Raw genomic sequence first — 20,469 nt, 5'->3', positions numbered from 1 at the left:
TGAAAATCGGTACACATGTCCTTGATATGCTGATTAATATTAGCATTGGAGGCGTCGCGGGGAAAAAAATCATTGTTTTCAAGATGGCCGCCAAATCAAATATGGCCAGCCCATATTAACTACCTGGTAATTTGTGGTAAAAGCATGACAATTGGTACACATAGTTACTTCTTTACATTAGATGCTTATTCATATTAGGGGCCATGAACAAACATCAAATATAACTGACCCATATTACAATACAATACATTGCAATATGAATTTATGTAGCACAGTATCACAACTATGAAGTTTACTCAAAGTGCTTTGAACAAAGACATACACGCATACATACACATTCACACACCAGCTGTGCACAGTGTGCAGACTGCCGTACGGCACCGGTTGTCAAGCGAGACACAGACACAGACACAGACACAGACACAGACACACACACACACACACACACACACACACACACACACACACACACACACACACACACGCCAAATCTTCACATCATTATCTGGTCTAGAAATTAATCCTAATGCTGTACAAGTAAAACTTTTCACTCAAGTTATATTTTACATACCTGAGTTGACTTTTTGATGGCCATCATGTTCCAACTGTGCCATTCACCATTTATTCAAAGTTCATGTCAATCTTTTAATTAGGCATTATTGCCAGTTTGATTGATGTTGGTCATACCATAGCCTGTGAAATCCTACTACTTTACACAATTGTTCTGATCTAAAATGTAGCATGGATTCCATCCCTCAGTGAGGGTACCAGATCTTGGGGTTCAATCAGGAGAATAGGTAGGGGTGTAAAGCCGAAGGCTGCAGTTTGTTTGAATAGATACAACTGACACGATTGGATATGGGCTACACATATGCCAAATACCACATTCTTAACGACCTATAAACTGCCATGGGCAATCGTAAATCACAACTTTACTATGAGAAATTGCATAACCACCAGATTATCTCACTTGTGAGATCAACTTGTGTTAACCAGGCAAGATATACCATACAACTTGCATTGGGTGCAGGATTGCAGTTTGTTTGAAAACCTTGTGCAGCTAGAAGTACCATCTGCCCGGAGATACAGGTGCTTACATGCTCACACCAGCCGACTCAGGGACAGCTTCTTCCCTCAATGTATCAGACTGTTGAATTCAAAAACACCAACATAGCAAGGAATCCACTCATCACATCTCCCCTTTCTCCAACCTTCCATTTTTTTTTTTGCAGCTTTCAACTTTTTCAACTTTTTAAATATATATTTTTTCCTACTTTCTTCCACAAGCCCCTCAAAAGCCTTGGATTTGTACATAACGCTACTGCCGTATTACCTATTTGAGGCCTCAAGAATGCAATCAGTGTACCTATTGAAGAGTATTAGCAGAGAACATTTCATACATATCTGTCCATCTGTACAAAACCTATAATGCAAACAAAGTCAACAATCTTCAAAGTGTAAGGCTTTAACACTTCAGTTCATGTACCTATTATAGAGTGGTATCACATTGCAGAAAATAATCTATTGTGGTGGTGGCAGACACAGTTTGGGCAAAACCATAGCATATGCACCACTTCATTTGATAACATGCCAATAATGTTTAATCATTGTCAATGGTATTTTGTGAGTGTTAATTATATGCAATGCCAAAATATTTTTGTAGAAAAATATGTAATTTCTTATAAACACTATCTTAGTTGGCCATTTTGAAAATGTGTTTTTTCCCACAATGCCTCAATTTCTAATATTAATGAGCACATCAAGAAGTAAATGTGCACCAGTTTCCATGGTTTTACTAAAAGTGCCTGAAGGATGCGTTTGCCATATTTGATTTGGCAGCCATCTTGAAATGTAAACTTTTTTGCAAAGTATCGAGTTCTTTTATCAATCAAAATATTAAAAAAAGTAACTGTGCACAAATTTCCATGCCTTTACTGCAAACTGTCAGGTAGCTTCATTAATATGGGTTGGCCATAATGGATGTGGCGGCCATCTTGATAATACAGCATTTTTAGCAATGCCTCCAATGGTAATATTTATCAGCATATCAAGAATTATATGTGTACCGATTTTCATGCTTTTAATACCAAATGTCAAGAAGATTCATTAATATGGGTAGGCCATATTGGATTTGGCGGCCATCTTGAAAATACTAAATTTTTCGCATCGCCTCCAATGCTAATATTAATCAGCATATCAAGAATGATATATGTACCAATTTTCATGCTTTTAATACCAAGTGTCAGGTACATTCATTAATATGGGTCGGCCATACTGGATTTGGCGGCCATCTTGAAAACAATGCATTTTTCGCTACATCTCCAATGCTAATATTAATCAGCATATTAAGAAGGATATGTGTACCGATTTTCATGCTTTTACTACCAAATATCAGGTAGATTCATTAATATGGGTTGGCCATATTGAATTTGGCGGCCATCTTGAAAACGATGCATTTTTCGCGACGCCTCCAACGCTAACATTAATCAGCATATCAAGAAGGATATGTGTACCGATTTTCATGCTTTTACTCAAAAGTGCACGATAAGGCCCTTTTGTGTGTCCCATCCGCTGAACTAAATAGGGTTTTTCACAGGATCCGGGTCCGGCAGGATCTTAACCGCTATCCGGTAGGATCCTAAAAATCAGGATCTAGTTAGGGATGCACCGATACTGATACTGGTATCGGTATCGGCACCCGATACTGCTCATTATACTCGTACTCGTACTCCAGGGATTCTTGAGAGATGGGACAAAACGCGTTTTGAAAACCTGATTTAGGAAATTCAGAATATGTTGTTGATGTTGATAACATGTTTACTTTCACACATAGATTTTCGTCAACTCAGTCAGACACAAGAAAAGTACATAATTAAATTATTATAATAGTCCAACAAGAATCTTTAGCTCTGATTCGTATTGTAATGATACTTAGTTACTTTGATGTACAATAATATATATATATTAAATTTTCATTTAAGGCTGTTATTAACACACAGAGTTCGAAAAATTGGCATTTTCAGACTTTATCTTTTATTTTGCAACCATGAGGAGAACACCTAAAGTAATTAAGCTACATGGTGGTATAGATCTAATGACCCTTTATTGCCTAAACAAAAAAAATGATTAAAGAATTAGCTTTTTCCCAAAAATATTACAAAAACACCTGAAAGTGCTGAGAAAAATCTTACGGAGTTGACGAAAAACTGACGGAGTTGACAAACTGGTCTAATTTTTGGAGCCTATTTAGTGCAAAATGGTTTTTCACAGTTAATTTTTAAGTTTTGTTACATTCTTAAGTTTCTCATTTTTCAAAGTTTATTTGTTTTGAATTAAACTTTAGTTTTAACTTTTTTTGTCCATATATCGAAAAAATATGTAGTTATATACATTATATGCACATTAATATACATATAATATCCTAAACTAACTTTTCCTCCTGTTTCTACGTTTGAAAAGAATATCATATTAGCATATTAAGCAGTTTTTGGTGAATTTGTCAACTCCTTAAGAAAATCTTATGGAGTTGACTCTTACGCAGTTGACAAATAAACCTACTTTTCATAATACGTGATTTTCTAACAGAAATACATCAGCTGATACATCAGCAGTCGCTTAAGGACTTGCCAATAAAGTTATTCTAAGCTTTTATTATACAAAATACTGAAATAACCTCTATTTTTTATGCATTATGGTGTTGACACATTATGGTTGTGACATAGTTGGTCTTCCTAAAGATGCATTGATAAAATCAAATATTAAATGTGACCTTAGCAGAACAGTGCCTCCATGGCATGTATACCAAACAGGAAGTAGTACCAGGCTGCTTAGAGTGTGAGCTGACCACAATAATTGTAGATTTATTTGTATTTTAAAAAAATCTTACGGTGTTGACTGAAAGTCTGGACACATGTTCAATAGTTTAAAAAGTATTTAAAAAGGTTCATAAAACATTGCACATACATGTAGTTTGATTAATTATCCAAAATACTTGATGACAGCTATGATGTTTGTTACATTTCATTTTAACCAATCATAGGACATGGGGTTTTGAAGGTACTGATGACACACTGCAACGTGTAAAATAAAAAAAATAAAACTATATAAATATGAAATCATATTTTATTGTACAAAACTTCTTCTTCTATCATTCCAGCTAATTTTGGTGCAATTTTTAATTACATTTTAAGCACAAACATGAGTTTTATCTCCTGGACATGTTTTGTCCCATCTCTCAAGAATACCTGTTCGTCAAGCACTTGCCGATACCAGGAACAATACTGCTATAACAATGCAAAATCTTGTCACGTTCTGTGGACTTGAAAGCAGCATGGAAAAAAGTGACACCTCATACATTTACTAACATTTAAATCTACATGGAAATGGACAATAAAAATATCACCGGTGGAAAAAAACAAGCCCATGCATTTATTTTCATTGTATATTGGTGGTAAAAGGTATAGGTATCGGTAATCGGTATCGGCAAGTACACACATAAATGTACTCGTACTTGTATCGGTTTTCAAAAAAGTGGTATTGGTGCATCCCTAAATCTGGTGCATCTCTAGTTTTTATGTAGCCTAGGCTTTTCAGTCAGTCTTTCACAACCCCAATCGCTGCATGGAGTGAAAGCCCTTTGGAAGCGCCCGTTGCAGGCAGTGTGGCAGTAAGCCAATCGAGTCTAAAAAATAGTTTGAGCCAACGTAATAAAAAGGGCCCACGAGTGCGAGTAGGCTATGTGTTTCAACCCTTTCGTAGGATCCGGTTCCGGATCCGGCAGGATCTTAAATAGTGGATCCGGTATCCGGCAGGATCCTTAAAATCAGGATCCGGTGCATCTCTAATTAGCAGGCAAGTGAAGAACCGTGTGTGTAAATAAATACAGTAGCTGAAATGTTGATTAGCATTTTAAAAAGGTTTTGTTGTTGTTACCGAAAGGCAAAACACCCAAATCTAAATAAAAATCACCTATAATATGACAGCAATACACTCACATGCAATGGTGTAGAGTTGGGTTGGAAAGTGGTGGGAGGTGGGACATTAACATGGCAAATTGTCCTGGTCTCCTATTTTTTGCATTATGTTTGTGAAACTATCTGTGCAATACTTTTTACATTTGATTTTTACTATTTAGGGACCATCAACCTGTACATGGACAAAATATGGAAATGAGCCTTTTGGCTATGATCTTGTATGTTTAGCATATTGTTAAATGGTATTAAGATGTGCTTTCCCTGTTAAATAAACTTCAAGGGGTGAGGAAAATCGAGGTTCATCCCAAGAGGAGTGGAGTAGAAGAACACTTACTAGATCAAGAAACTGACTTGAGTAGAAGTAGAGGTGCTCATCCAATACCATACACGTGGAAGTACTAAAGCATTCATGGCACTAAACCGTGGGATGGAAATCTACAGGGTTTAATGAAGAGGGAAGTGTGGGTCACCAGACCAGCAAAGCATCAAGGATATCTGGACTTCCATAACTCCCATGCAATGCACCTGCCATTTTCAATGTTAAACACATCATGGCAGGTCATTTAGGAAGTACCAAATTTCGTATGATTTGATGAAAATGGTGATTTCATTAAAATATTTGAATTTTGAGAACACCTCAATTTATGATTTTGCTGAGCTGGAAGGCCAAAATTTGTAAGAATAAACAAATGAATGATTGGAATACCGGTAGTTCAAAATGTGGGCAATGAATCTATAATCCATGAGAGTTGGACATTATTGATGATATTATGGAAATAAAACAACTTTTTCATGATATTCACATTTTTTGGGCTGGATCTGTAAGGGGGAAAATATTACTCTAATGTACAGTGCACCTTTATCTATCTGCCATAGGAGGATGTTTCCCAGCTACAAGGTGAAGGTCACAGGGATGAACCCCAAAACCAAGTATATCCTCCTTGCCGACATCGTCCCTGCCGATGACCACCGCTACAAATTCTGCGACAACAAATGGTAAGTGTGCAGCTTGTGTGTGGGTGGACAAAAAATGACATAAAATCTTTTTTTTTTATGGTGAAAATCAGAGCGAGTGGAACTTTCCCCCATTCATTTCATTTTTTATTCATGTTTGAATATTTTTGATAGCATTTTGGAGATAAATCTCTTCAAACTTGGTCACTTTATGCCAGTACATAAGAGGTGGTTGTGGTCTAATAGTGACTGGTCAGCATTCAGGACTTGACTGTGGAGTGTGTTTGATTCCAGCAAATGGTAGGCCTAAATGTGCAGATTGTGATGAAAAGGCAACCATTTATTCTTCTTCTGATAGTCACCATTCAGGGAGTGTAAAAACAGGTCCCAGCAGGGGCAGACACCAATTATGACCTTGAGGCTCAGCCACCATTGTGACCTTGAGCAAGACATAACCACCAGAGTTGCCAATTCTGCTTATTACAAGTGACTTTGGGCTGCACTTTTGGAGCAGTCGCTTTAAATTTTGTACAGTCGCTGGATGCGTTTTTTGGCTTGTCCTTTTCAGGGTTTGATTTGAATATGAGTTGAATGTGTTTGGATTAGGGATGCAAGTTATCGATTAATTCATTAATTATCAGTTGATTGACCTCATCAATCAACTTACGTTGAGTTGGTAAGCAGTGTTTTCCCCCCCAAATCTCAAAGTTTACAAAAAAACAAAACATTTAAATTAAATGTGAGATAAAATGATAAATTTCAATCCAAAAATGAAATGTTCTTTACACCCCTCCTCACACACTCTTCACATGCCCATTTCACCTGGGCCTCTGGCTAGTCAAGTTGGTTAATATTTTTTAATCGCATTAACGCATTACTCGATTAAAGTCGATTAATTGTTGACATTCCTAGTTCAGACGCTCACAAAAAGCAAGGTCTTCTCTGACAAGGCACATGACTGACAGCATACCCTGTGTTTTTTTTTAAAGTCATAGGTTGCTTCTTTTGGGCTTGTTTTCAGCACGCCAGTCACTTATTTCTCTCCTAAGATCTGGCAACAACCACATAAGGTTCTCTAGGGGAAGTTAGTTACCTACCTGTATGTCAGCCTGAATGATGTGTTCTAATAAATGATTCTGTAATAGAGATAATATGCTGTCACCACCTTGTTAGGTGTAGGGCTACAGAACCATATCCTCAACCTATAGCTCACACATGTCTTGCATACTGCAGGTATGTTATTGTTGTTACCAAAGGCAAAAGACAAGGTAAATAAGAGGGACTTTAGGAGTCAGAGAGAAGCATTTAGGGAAGTGCAACTTAAGCATGCATTTGTGCATACAACACGCACACAGTAATTATGTTTTAAGTACACCATACTTATGTGTTCACTGTTTAAATTCTATGCAAAACACAGAGGATCTTGCACAGAGGATCTACCTGCAAGAATTACAAGGAAATGATCCTCCTCTGTGTATTGTGTGAAAAGTAGCCTATGTCTCTCTCTGGGGTGGGCAGAAAGGAACAGATTCAGGAATGCAACTGTTGAATACTACTTCATCCTCCTCGTCCCAAAAATAGCAACAGTAACACATGAAAATGATCACTGTCTTTGGGAGGAATACGCCACCGCAACACAGACGAGAAGGACAAGCATCGCTCTCAGCGAGTCTTTGTGTTTGGGCAGACTAAGAACGGGTGGCATGGTTGATGCTTGCCTGGCACGATCAGTGGTGATATTTGCCCGTCCCTGTAGGCACTCGTTCTCTTAAATTGCTATGGCTTTGGCTCCTCTTCTCTCTCTACAGTAACACACACACAGTCAAGGAACATAAATACAGAGACAGAGACCGTGTGGGGACACAAAACACAATGTTTTCACTCTGAGCCTGCAATGACGTGATGCGCTAACTGAGACCTTCTCACGGACAGCCATTCCCTGCCCTTTCTGATCTGCCAATGGCGGAAGCAAACACATGATTTCCTCTAATTTGCTCTTTATGAATCACCATCATGGAGTTTGATACCTGTCAAGCCTAATCAGCGAGACATGAAGAGTTTGAGGGTAAAAAAATAAAATAAATGAAACATCAGATAACTCCTAGTAAAAAGTGACACTAAGTGATACGTCACTGTATGAATTGGGAAACATACATATATCATATAATCAGAAGCAATATGGTTGAGGAAAGGGTCTTAGAGAGGCCAGACTGGTGTAATCAATGAAGCTTTTCTCTCTCTGCGTTTATTAGCCGTAATTTCTCCCCCTCCCACGACAGCCACAAAACAAGCCTTTGCTATGCTAGCTGTGGTTCCGGATTGTCATTAGCACACATTTAAGTACTCCGGGATGCTGGCAACTGGCCTGTCAAAACCAATGGGCTTAAAGCAGCCGGCTGTGCTGTCCTCTCCATGACCGTTCGCCGCAAGCTAGCTATAGCCTACCCTACCACCAGAGATGGGCACAGCGCGCCAGCGCTGCATGGGCACCATGAGAGGGGGGAAAAAGGAAAGATGGGAAAAGAGGAAAAAAAGAAACAGTTTGACTTTTTCCAGTGCACAGCAGAAATGTGATGCCATCAAAACCTTCATTTAAGAAAAACAAAAAGCACTTCACATTTCTGAAAATGGACTAGTGTTTTTATGGCCATTTCTCTGGGATAGCTGGGAATTTTTGCCAGCAAGGAGGCCTGGAGTTTTTCAGCAACACCTTGAAGGCACATAATTAGCAGTGATCTTGCTTTCAAAGCAGCCACAAGGAGCTATTCTTGTAGTAGCCTAGTGACTGACTCAAAAAACACAATACGCACAATCTGTGTATGCCATTAATGTCCATATGATAAATATACGAGAGTGTATAAAACAAACCACTCTACCTAGCAGCGAAATTGATGGTTGTCGTGCGACCAGGAGAAGTACAACTTGGGTTTCAGACATGTGGTCGATTTTGGTCCTTCGACAGCTTTGGTCCTTTGGTTGGGTCTGTTGAAGCCATGCTGTTCACCCATGAAAGTTTGTAAGTCTCACCTTCTTCTATTTATTTTACATCTGTCTGTGTGTGCGTGTTGTTTCTCCAGGATGGTTGCGGGTAAGGCGGAGCCGGCCATGCCAGGGCGTCTGTACGTGCACCCGGACTCGCCCGCCACCGGGGCTCACTGGATGCGGCAGCTGGTCTCCTTCCAGAAGATGAAGCTCACCAACAACCACCTGGACCCTTTTGGCCACGTGAGTGACTACTACACCCACTCATCTGCTCTGTAGAGTGTGAATAGCTTGGGATATGTACTTTCGCACATTTTAGGGTATAGAAGGTGTGCGTGTGTGAGAGAGGGAATATTTGTATGTGTGTATGTGTTCCACCAGTAGACCATGTTGTTCTCATTAGTACTTGGATGATAGTCTAAGGCACAGTGAAGTTTGAGTGAGGCCAGTTTCTTTTAACTTTAGGAAATACAAAATGCATCTCAGTAATATTGCTCAACAGCCCCCTGATGTGCAAATTGATTTCATAACAACTGTAACCGCTTACAATTGTGACCGCTGTAATAACACCAATTAAAATTGGTATTTTAAAATTCTCAATTTCCTGCAAAGAGCACAAGCATCTGTTCAATACCCAACTACAATTGTTCAATAATACTTTGGACTAATATGCGAATAGAGCTTCTAAGACTTTTATTGAATCTTTAATCACTTAAAGACTACTAAGTGGTTTGTTGGCATGTAGGCCTACGTACCATACATCTGGTGCTCTTTGATATTGACTTGTGTAGAGTTTTAATGCAAGGATGTATACAGTTTTTCAATATGGCAACATCCATGTCATAAGTGTGCTTCTGGACAGCATTGACGTCATCTAATTTCAAGGGCCAGATACTGACAAGTAAAAGTTGTCCACAACTCAAAGACCAGAAGAGGTCAGAAGAATTGAGAGGCAAAGGCTGTTATGTTTGGTCATTATTTTATTTACCAAATGAGTTTATAATCGACTAAATTGTCTCATAGATGTGTTGATGTGCTCATCTTATCACACACATAGTGATCGTCTGTCATTGTGGCCCACCTTTTTAATATACTGTACTTGTAATGCCATGCATGTCAACACAAAGTTTGCCAGAACAATACAGAACAGAACAATTTATGTTATCTGTATTGTAACATAAGTATAAAAATTGGTAATAACAATACTTAGTACTGTACTTGGGAAAATTGCGGGGGAGGTGAGTATTTTGAGGCTTCAATTTTAAAATATACAGTCTTAAAAGGCCTTGTTATGTCACTGATTTTCACCCATTACAGGGGGTTCTGTCTGGGACTACTCTGCAGCAATTGCCAGCGGTATCACAAGCTACAACTTCCATATTGGGAATTCAGTATAATAAATTCAGATTATGACCCCTAAGAAATTTCAAGGCAATGTGAATAAAAACATGAGTAAAGCACTGTGAGGAGGGCAGAATAAGGAAAAGACCACTGAGACAAGAGGGAGAGAAACGAGGGATGAAGCAGCGCGCCACCGTGAACAAGACGTGAACAGTGTGAGCATGACATTGCCGCCCAGAGGGGACCCTGGGTTTGCTTGTCCGAAGCCATCCCGTCAGAGGGAGCTCATTAGGTTCATAACCTGTCGGATCAGCGCGGGGTCCGCCTGTCAGGATTAGTCGAGTGCCTGCGACGTGATAAGGGCGAGTAATGAGGCTGGGGAGAGGCCGGCTAAGCCAGGCTGACGCCCACACCAGCAGGGGCGCCAGGCGGGGCCCGTAGCCTGAGCGAGCCCCCACACCGCTGCACCGAGGGCAGCCGCAGCCAGCCTTTACAGCCAACACCAGTCGCACAGCTGGCCCACTGGTGTCAAGGGCTGGGCAGTGAGGAGTGGGAACTGAACAAGCACGAAAACATGCAACAACATGCCGAACAGAGGGGCCCTAGTATTACACTGCAGTCAGGGTAGCCATGGCCTCATTAGAGTCTCTCTTTTAAGGCTTGAAGTCTGCGATTTCCCCCCCCCAAAAATGGACATTTATTGCAGAGGATTTAGTAGCAGAACACTTGACCAAAAATTGTAGGGATAAAAATCCAAATTAGCTACCAAACTAATACATATAAAAAGACCCCTCTGACTTTATTATTATTACGTTTGTGGCAAATAACATACAAAAATACACCATTGAACTCTGCCTTGAATTGTTTTCTATATGCTAGTGGGATAGAGAAACTAGATATAAAAGACTAAATGTTTGAAGAGCTTGACGTCAGGTCAAGCCCCCCTTTTTATTTCCAGGCGTTTAGGCGGGCGCTCTGCTCCTCGCCGCCAGTAAAAATATTATCTTTGATCTGAGCCGGGTGTGCTGCTACTGTTGGTCTGATGACAGCACTGATATTCCACACCCTTGACTCCTCTCTCCTTTACCAGCTTAGTGTGAGGCAGCGTTGGAAAGGGGCTGCCAAGACCTGCGCACAGAGAGGCCAGGAGATAAGGAGTAAATTAGTGTGTGTGGACGGCGGTGCCTTGGTATTTAATTGAGCAGCCACTGTCAATCTGGGATCAGAGAGGGACATTTAGAAACCTAGAGATGGCCCGGGAGGACAAACAAAGAGACAGATAAAAGACAGCGTCTGCAATGTGTCAGTTTTTGACACGGGCCGACGCTTTTGGTGAAGCCTGATCAATACAATTAGTCTGTCTGCTTTTGTATCGACTACCCCATAAATATGACTTCAAAGGCGGCAGACGGACAAGCAGACAAGAGGTCACATGCATGCATGTATGTCTCTAGTACCGGCACGCTAAACTTCTGACTGCCTCTGACCTGGCCCCTGCAATAACCCCATTCCAACTCCCCGCCTCTCCACCTCTCCCCTCCCAAATCCAAACCCTGCTGCCCTGGCTTCTGTCTGCCACTGTTGCAACGTTTGGCCAATCAGGCTCTTGTAGAGATTTCGGTCTCAGGGGATAGAAACATGTAAAAATATGTCTTTATTAAATATAAAAATGTTTTTTTGCCAACTATACTCAAACAAAAATCACAAGACAACGCTAATTAGTGAGTGAAAGTACCTTTGCTAAGCGCCCTTCCATAATAAATAAAGAAAGCATTTTTTTGTTTCCAAATCTAGCAACCACTTTGCACTATGACTCCAGAGTCCTCTTCAGAGACAGTATGCTTTGTAAGCAGAGGAGCCGGCTCCATGTGGCTAGGCAAGGGGTGGAGGAGTCTACATGAGGCTCAGGCAGGGAGAGAGAAGACAGGAAGAGGGAGGGAGGGAGGTAGACAGGCAGGCAGGGGGAAAGAGAGAGAGGGAGAGGTGGACTACAGAGGAGAGGGAGAGAGAAGAAGAAGGAAGGAGGAGGAGGGAGAAGAGGGGCCTGATGTTCATTGCCCTTGACAGAACTGTGCTGGGGATGACCCTGGACCTAACGCTCCAGTGAGCCGCGAACACAAGGCAAAGGCAGGGCCACGCAGCCTCCAGCCTCAGCACAGCAGTGCACCAACACAACACACAAACCGCTGTATGATTTAGAATGAGCTAATTTTGCATGGGTATGCTATCTAATTCCAAGCATCGGCCAAGCTACACTGTGTTTCTGTTTGAGCATTGCGAAATCTAAAAACTTAATCATCACCAATTTGCTAATTTTGCATGGGAATGTTATCCAATTCTGTGCATCGGACACTGTATTTCTGTTTGAGCGTTGCACAAATGTAAAACTAAACCGCCAAATCAGATAAAGTTACTGTGGAGGAGAATATTACACTCGTTTTAAACTGAAAGGATTATGAGATTTTGGGAAACAAGGAATCGATTCAATACTAAACCCAGATTTACGACATTTGGCAAAGATATTTTGGTTTTAGAGTCATAACGTGTTGTGGTAAAATACCTGCAATCAGGATATGTGGAAAAACTGACTACTGCGTAGGTTTCCACTGTGGGGCTATTCAAACTCCATTTAAAAACAGAATCCAGTGGTCATATTTGGATCAAGTAGGCCTGAACACAAATACTTGCACAAGACTCTCTTTAACAAGTCAAGTTTTAATTACAGTGCATATTGCATATCATACAACAAAAGTTCAATGGTTCACATACTGTAGCGAGTGAAATTTTTATAAACTCTTTGCATACTCAGAGGAAGGGATTTTGATTTTCTTCTCATAGTGTCTGATTCTGTGTCCCCTGCAGATCATTCTCAACTCAATGCACAAGTACCAGCCCAGGTTGCACATTGTCAAGGCAGACGAAAACAACGCCTTTGGCTCCAAGAACACGGCGTACTGCACCCACGTCTTCCATGAGACCGCCTTCATCTCTGTGACATCCTACCAGAACCACAAGGTATTCTGGTCCTCTTTTAAAAAAACATGTGTCCCCCGGTAAAGCAAAGTTACACATGCATGATGTGGATCATATGTGGCAAAACAGATATATATATAAAACAACTTTTCTGTCTTAATGAGCGTTTTGGCATACTAATGTTAAACCACAGGCTATGGCGTGCCAGCTCTGCACGAAAGGCAGGGCCTTGATTATGACACATGGTTGGATGTGCAGCATGCTTTCAATTAAGGAAAGCCATATATGGGGTGTGATATGTGCAATTTGCTGGACTGAATCCCGTCAGTGGTCGACATCACATGGCTGCATCTCTCGTTGACAGATTACCCAGCTGAAGATCGAAAACAACCCATTCGCCAAGGGCTTTCGCGGCAGCGACGAGGGAGATCTGCGTGTGTCCAGGCTCCAGGGGTAGGTGGCCCACCCAGACCACGTTACTCATTCACACCAAGCCGGCAGACTCGAGTCGAGGCCAGGCCCACGTAAACAAAAAATGTGGCTCGCTCGCGTGTTTGGACTTTAATCATTTCCTACTTTTCATCCTTGTCCTCTTGCCAGGAAGGACTACCCAGTGATTTCCAAGAGCATGGTACGTCAGAGGCTCATCTCCTCACACGGCAATCTGGCGGGAAAGCTTGGAGTGGGCATGCTGGGAGGTCACCCGCAGGTCCTCTCCCACTACCAGTATGAGGGAGGGGTGCCCATGTCCGGGGGAGATGGCCAGGAATCACTCGGGAACCACTTCCCCTCTGGTCGGGAACCTGGACTGCTCTACCACTGCTTCAAGCACAGAGGTAAAGAGAGAAAACAAAGTGCTGCTTTCAACAGGCATTTAAGATATAGTGTAGGGCTGCCGTGGCCTTGTGGTTAAGGAGATGGGCTTTACAGGTTTGAATCCCACCCTTCCACTCTCTTTCTCACTCCATGGCTGAAGTGCCCTTGAGCAAGGCACCTAACCCCACACTGCTCCCAGGACTTTGACCAATACCCTGTGCTTAAAATAACTAAGTTGCTTTGCATAAAAGTGTCTGCTAAGTGTAATGTAATAGTATAACTTGTAGTGTAAAATGAGTTTCATTTGTGAAAGAACGAGAGACAAAGAGGCAAAGGACAAGCAAGCCAACATATACTCCCAATTACTGTCCATTTAAAGTCAGACAGCTCTACCACTGCTTCAAGCACAGTAAAGAGCGAAACTGCGGCTTATAACAGACATTTAAAATATCTTATATTTAGGTAATAATTTGTGAAAGATTGAGGCATAAGTAGAGTAAGCAGGACATCATACTCTCAAGTATTGGCCATAACCTCAGTCAGTGAAAAGTTATATAGTAAAAAAAAAATTCTGCATCCGAAAACTGACAACCTTTTTCGTAATTTTTTATTTCGAAATGAAATGAAATATCTCTCACTTGGTCTTGCTTACATACATTCTACTGAGGTTCTGCAACAGAGAAACCCCCCCAAGGTGTTACAAATCAAGACTGCAGTGAAGAAGAGAGCACACATCTTGGGTTTATTTTGTGCATATTCAGTAGAGATGGAGTGGACAGTTACAAATCATCACAGCTGCTTGTTTTGGTCCTAAGACAGTGGAGAAGAGGACCAACTGGTTAGGTACAGCATTGTTCACATTAAGCCAAAAGTGACTTTTCTTTTGTTTCAAAGTGTTATTTCATGCCTTAGAACGCATCTGACATACAAACATATCTTGACGAGACTGACGGAACATCAGAATGGCATTGTAAGTTCTATAGTAAACCGAACGTTCTTGAAATAAATTCAAAGGGGCATTACAATATTGTTTCTAATTTCCAGAGTAACCAGAGGCGTTTCATGTGAAGATACATCAGAGACCAGTTGTCAGACACACAAAAGGGTCTTGCTTTGGTTTCTGATGAGTACATTTTCCATCCCTTAAGTCAGTAGTTAAATTTTACATCCATAATTACATTCTGCTCATTATTTTGGTCCTCTGACACAATGAATTGTCTATTTGTGACCAAAGACAAAATACATTTCCCTGCAGCATGATGCTTTTTAATGAAATTTCCAAATGGCCACTGAACAATAGCATGTACTCCACAGAATATATGCCTCCAAACATCTTTATTATGCATTGGTTCAAATTTAATTAACTCATATTTTAATTTATTTTATATGGCTGTTTTGTAGCTACATATTCTGATCAAAATAGAAAGTATTAAATATACCCCTTTTGTAAGATTTGGGGTAAGATTTTGATGTCACCCTGAAGCTGTTAAAATGTCAATCGTAAAGGGGTATGCCACTATTTTGGGGCTTAATACAGTTAAAATTGTTGGCCAGGGTTTATAAAGGTGGTTAAGTGTCTTATTTTTCATGTAAGCCGTTGTCTTGCTTTAAGACAAGTTAAAAGAGGTAGCATGTCGCTAAGCTAGTGAAAGTCAATGGATCCGTGTAGCATGCTACAATGCTACGTGGATCCATTGACTTTCACTAGCTTAGCAACATATTCCCTCTTTTAACTTGTCTTAAAGCAAGACAACGCTTAACATGAAAAATAAGACACTTTACCACCTTTATAAACCCCAGCCAACAATTTTAACTGTATTAAGCCCCAAAATAGTGGCATACCCCTTTAAGGCTGATGTCTCTAATGTACAGAAGAGCACGCTGCATATGTAAAGAAATGGTAGACAGGCCAGGACAACTAGCTCAATCCAGTCCTAGTCGGTGATTGGGAAATTGCACTTAGGAAGTGTGTGGTGAAATTCCGTGTCAGCGCTACTGTACTTCCACTATTACGGCCCTTCTTGTTGAAAAATTCCATGTCAGCTCTTCTCCTATGCTGCTACCATCTATTCTCTCCTCTTCTCCACTCACAGACAACAGCAGCAGGCACCTGGAGCTGGGCTGCAAGCGGCCGTATCTGGAGACCACCCCCCAGGCCGTGTCAGAGGAGCACTACTTTCGGCCGTCATCCTCCTACGAGCCTCCCCTGCTGTCGCACCCTTACTGTGGGGAGGCGCTGAGCTCCAGGGAGGCCTGCATGTACGGAGGTGTGGAAGGGGAGGCTAGTGCCGGCCCAGGAGCCACAGGCGGGGAGGACTTGCCACCGCCCTCTCTGAACTGCAACATGTGGGCGTCGGTGCAACCGTACCCGCGCTACGGCGTGCAGGCGGTGGACACCGTGCCCTATCAGCCCTTCGCTGCCCACTTCGGCAGTTCAGGTCCCGTGGTGTCGCATCACTCGCCCTCCATGCAGCGCCCACAACCAGCACCGCCGGACCTTGTGTTTGGCACCCAACGAGGTCTACCCCCAGCACCCTCCTACTCCTCATCCTCGTCTTCTTCCTCTCCTCCCGGACCGACTTCTAGAGATCGAGCCGGCCATGGTGCTCTGTACCACCACCATCACCATCACCACCACCACCGCAAGGCCGACTCTCCTCTGCGGACCCACAGGGATTTTACGGGGTTTCCTCACACCCAAAGCCCCCCGACACGTGACTCGGCCTATCAGTACCAGATGGGTCTGACCGGGGTAGGAGCTCACTGGACTGAGAGCTAGAGGGGTATTATCAACCTCTGGGCGCCACCCGCATGTGGGTATGGGGCAGCATTCAGCGCATGGTCGGCTTGCCTCTCAGGTGTCAGGGTTGTACCTCTGGGGCGGTGCCTTGATGCTCCCCTACTGAAACATTTTGCAGTTGAGATTACAGCTCTTAGATAGCCATAGTCTGGGTGCTGAATTGCACACTCAAGCCATAGTGGGTGAGCTGAGTGCATCAATCTGTGCAGTGTTTGCTTGGTCTGTGGTTTGTGCCAATTAAATATTTATTTCAACTTGTTCATGACGGTGACGGTGGATGTTTATACTAGAGGGGATGAGGAAACATTGTGCATTTTGAAAAGTGGGATGTCTTGAAAAATAAGCAGAGTGGAACTCGTGGTCTTTTCCACCTTCTCAGTGGAGAGGGAAAACAAGCACAAAATGTACAAATTATGCTTGAGAATTGAAAATGTCTGCGGTCTGAAACGTATCCATTTGTCTATATTACTGTGTACAAGTGAGTTTATATTTTATGTATGTGAAATATTGATTGAAGGATCGAGTGACCTTGGAATAAGCTGGTGGGTTTATGCAGGTGCAAACACAAGTGCCATTTAAAGTAACAGGTAACGGGGGCGCCTGTGAGACTGGGATTTGTTATTACAGGCCCTGGATCAACAGTAAAATTTGATACTTGATTTGAAGTTTTCCTGATGCAGTACTTTACATTGCACTAAACCAGTATGGAATACCCCAAATAATTTACAAGCTGACCATAGTTTTGAAAAGATGTATCAGTATTCAGTAACGCGCTAATGACTTAATATTATTAGATAGATTAGATGATTAAATCAACTATTATTTCAAGGACTAAATAAAAAGACTGTTTTGTGCCAAGTTAAAATTTGCAGCTTCTCTGGACAAATGTTGACTTCTATGCCTCAAATGGTGTATTTATGCAAAAGCAGTGTTCTAAAAGCCTATTGTTTTGGACTGAGAGACAAACCCGCATTTCAAAGGGAAGTGTGTAGTTACCGTTAGGTGAGATGACCCGAGAAAAGACTGGAAGCAAACTGTTCAGCTGTTTGAGACCGTCTGTGAGGAGACACTACAACTGCCCTGTCTCTTGTTTTGGCAATATTCATCTGCTGGAAACAGTCTGCATCTTCTGGGATGTCCAAAGTGAACTTGAGGAGTTTCCTCTCTCTCTCTCTCTCTCTCTCTCTCTCTCTCTCTCTCTCTCTCTCTCTCTCTCTCGTTTTGGAGTTGGACGCAACCCGAATGGACCCATCTGATCTGCATCCCGGGCTCTGTCTGACGCAGTCCAGAGCCACGCACTTCGCAACAAGCGACATCAGAGAACTGCTCTGCAACCAGATGGGGGCTTAGGGGCCGTCCTTGAGCCACAAGGAGAGTCGAACAGAACAGAGCAGAGCAAAACAGAACAGAGAGATCTGCTCAAATCCCAGATCCAAACGACTTGAGTTGGATAAAATCCCTGCAAGACTAAAAATGTTAAACGGTTTCAGCCAGCAGAAAGCCGCAAAGCAAGTCCTGAGAGTGTAGCGGACAAAACGGAGTAAAGCCTGCACTAGCCTTGAAAACATTAAGGATGTTGGGGAAGGGAGACAGAAAAAATGACATGGCAGTCTTTTAACTCAATGTGTATGGGATTACTTTCTTTGAATATTTCGGTGTTCTTTTGCACACATTTGTTGAATAAATTGTATTTTTTCCCCTCCCAGTTCTCAGTTCTCCTGGATGCGGCTTTGTCTTGAAAGGGTAACCTCTACAAACTCTGTGGGCAACAGGGGGAAATCATTAGCCTTCATTAATGCACTTTTCAGGCTGCTCCGTCTCAAGCCTGGGTGTTGGCTGAACTTCAGATGTATCACCAATCAGTCATTTGGAAGCTTACTTAGGGTAGAGCCAATCCCACTGTTACTCTTACTCTCCCCCTCTCTCTCTCCATGTTTATGTGTGTGACTGACTCCACTTAACCTTCTCCCGGCTGTTGTTTACTAACCTCACTTCACTTATATTGACAGCCACAAAATGACATCTACAAACCGACGGAATCATCCTAAAAATATTTGATATTAATTACATTAACCCATTACGCCCAGGATATGCATCTGTGCACGGCAATCTGTAAGACCGACTGCAGCATCTATGCATATGTATCTTAGCATTATGCATATTGTATCTTAGCATTGGCAATTCTTTTATGTCTTAATGGGTTAAGTGAATGCTTTTAAATTCCAAAGCAGTCAATAACTAAATCTGATACTTTTGACATGTAAATGGGTAGCAATGGCGTGGTTAGTGCATCTGGTGGGTGTAGTCAGCTACGGGAGATCTAATTCGTTAAATCAGATCTCAATTCCATGACGTGTAGCAAATATGGAGCATCATCATAGCCCAGTCAGAACATGGGAACCGACGCTTGGTGGGAGTAGTTAGGGTGGATTTTGGGGAGGTGAGAGAGTTGGTGGGGGTCCAGAGACATTGAGGAGGTGGGATGCCCGAACTTGCCTGATGTGGTTGATTGATGTGGCGTTGCATCCCTAATGGCTAACTGTCTTGAGAGTTACCTCAGGCTCTGTGAGCGGGTTTTTCGGTAAAAGTGTAGGGTGCGATGATGTCTCGGGGAGCAGGGTTTTCCCATTCTTCTCGCTGTCCCACAGACTGCAGTCATTAAGGCTATGAGTTACTGCGGCCAGACCCGTTCTGGATCTTGTCGGCACTCCTGCCCTCCCCTAAGCCATTCGAGGCACTGGGGGTCCCTGTACTGTAGGAAGTGCCTACCGCCCCAACAAATCAATGGGACCTTTGCGGAGCTGGAGCCAGCAGATGGGCTGGCGAAGGAGTTGAAGCAGATGGCTTAGTGAGCACTGCGGTCCTCAAGAAACCCCAAGAATCCCCAAGCCTCTGACAGACTATGGTGAAGAGTCCTTCAGTTTGATAGGAATGCAAATATTTTCAGCAGATGATTATATTTATCATATTCAGCAGGGAGACTGTAACTGTTCTTTTTTTTTTTAAAGGCTTACAGTATAGGGAATGACTCATCATACTACTTTTCTTTGTTCACATTTATTCTATGATCAGGAGTTATCTAGTGTACAAAGTTAAAAATTCTACAGCTATTCAACACAAAGAAAATGTTACCAGCAATGATGCCAGGAACCTCAAAGAAGTCAATGGCGGTTTAATAATGAGAATCATGTGCTCTGGAGAATGTTTGGTCTTAATTGATTTACTTTAGCCAAGTACAAAGGGACATTAGGTGCCCTATGTGCTCATTTAAGTGGTATCAGACCAGATCTCACTATAAAACAAATCTCTACCCGATTGTTTTCACATGTGGGGTTTCACATATGTGAAGTAAGTACACTAGCTAGCTAAAAAATAAAAACAAAAGACACACCCAGACTCATACACACACGCACACACAGACTCATGACACAAGTAATAGTATGCCCAAAAGCTCCGAAACTGTGAATGGGAATGAAGATGTACACTTCAGTGTAGTGTTACTGATCTTGCCCCTGCCCTCCTCTCACACCGCAGCGGCTCCTGTGGGGGCCCCTGTGCTCAGCATCCGGGAGCAGAACCTGACAGCAGCGGGAATCAGCCACATCTGAGGAAGGAACAAGGACAAAGAAA

The 20,469-nt window shown here is 42.1% G+C and overlaps 1 protein-coding gene across 1 annotated transcript in view; it reads left to right on the top strand.

Moving 5' to 3' along the window:
* Positions 1-18,531, top strand: part of tbx4 (T-box transcription factor 4) — a 31,529-nt gene extending 12,998 nt beyond the window's left edge. The window contains exons 4-9 of the mRNA XM_063204864.1: positions 5,850-5,969; positions 9,005-9,152; positions 13,113-13,265; positions 13,588-13,676; positions 13,824-14,059; positions 16,133-18,531. Coding sequence (XP_063060934.1) covers positions 5,850-5,969; positions 9,005-9,152; positions 13,113-13,265; positions 13,588-13,676; positions 13,824-14,059; positions 16,133-16,818 — 1,432 coding nt within the window. The 3' untranslated portion in view covers positions 16,819-18,531. The remainder of the gene's footprint in view (positions 1-5,849; positions 5,970-9,004; positions 9,153-13,112; positions 13,266-13,587; positions 13,677-13,823; positions 14,060-16,132) is intronic.
* The last annotated feature ends 1,938 nt before the right edge of the window (positions 18,532-20,469 follow it).

This window comes from Engraulis encrasicolus, chromosome 8 (genome assembly GCF_034702125.1).
Source record: "Engraulis encrasicolus isolate BLACKSEA-1 chromosome 8, IST_EnEncr_1.0, whole genome shotgun sequence".
Lineage (NCBI taxonomy): Eukaryota > Metazoa > Chordata > Actinopteri > Clupeiformes > Engraulidae > Engraulis > Engraulis encrasicolus.
The sequence above is the reverse complement of the archived record's forward strand: the minus strand, read 5'-3'. Positions and strand labels throughout refer to the sequence as shown.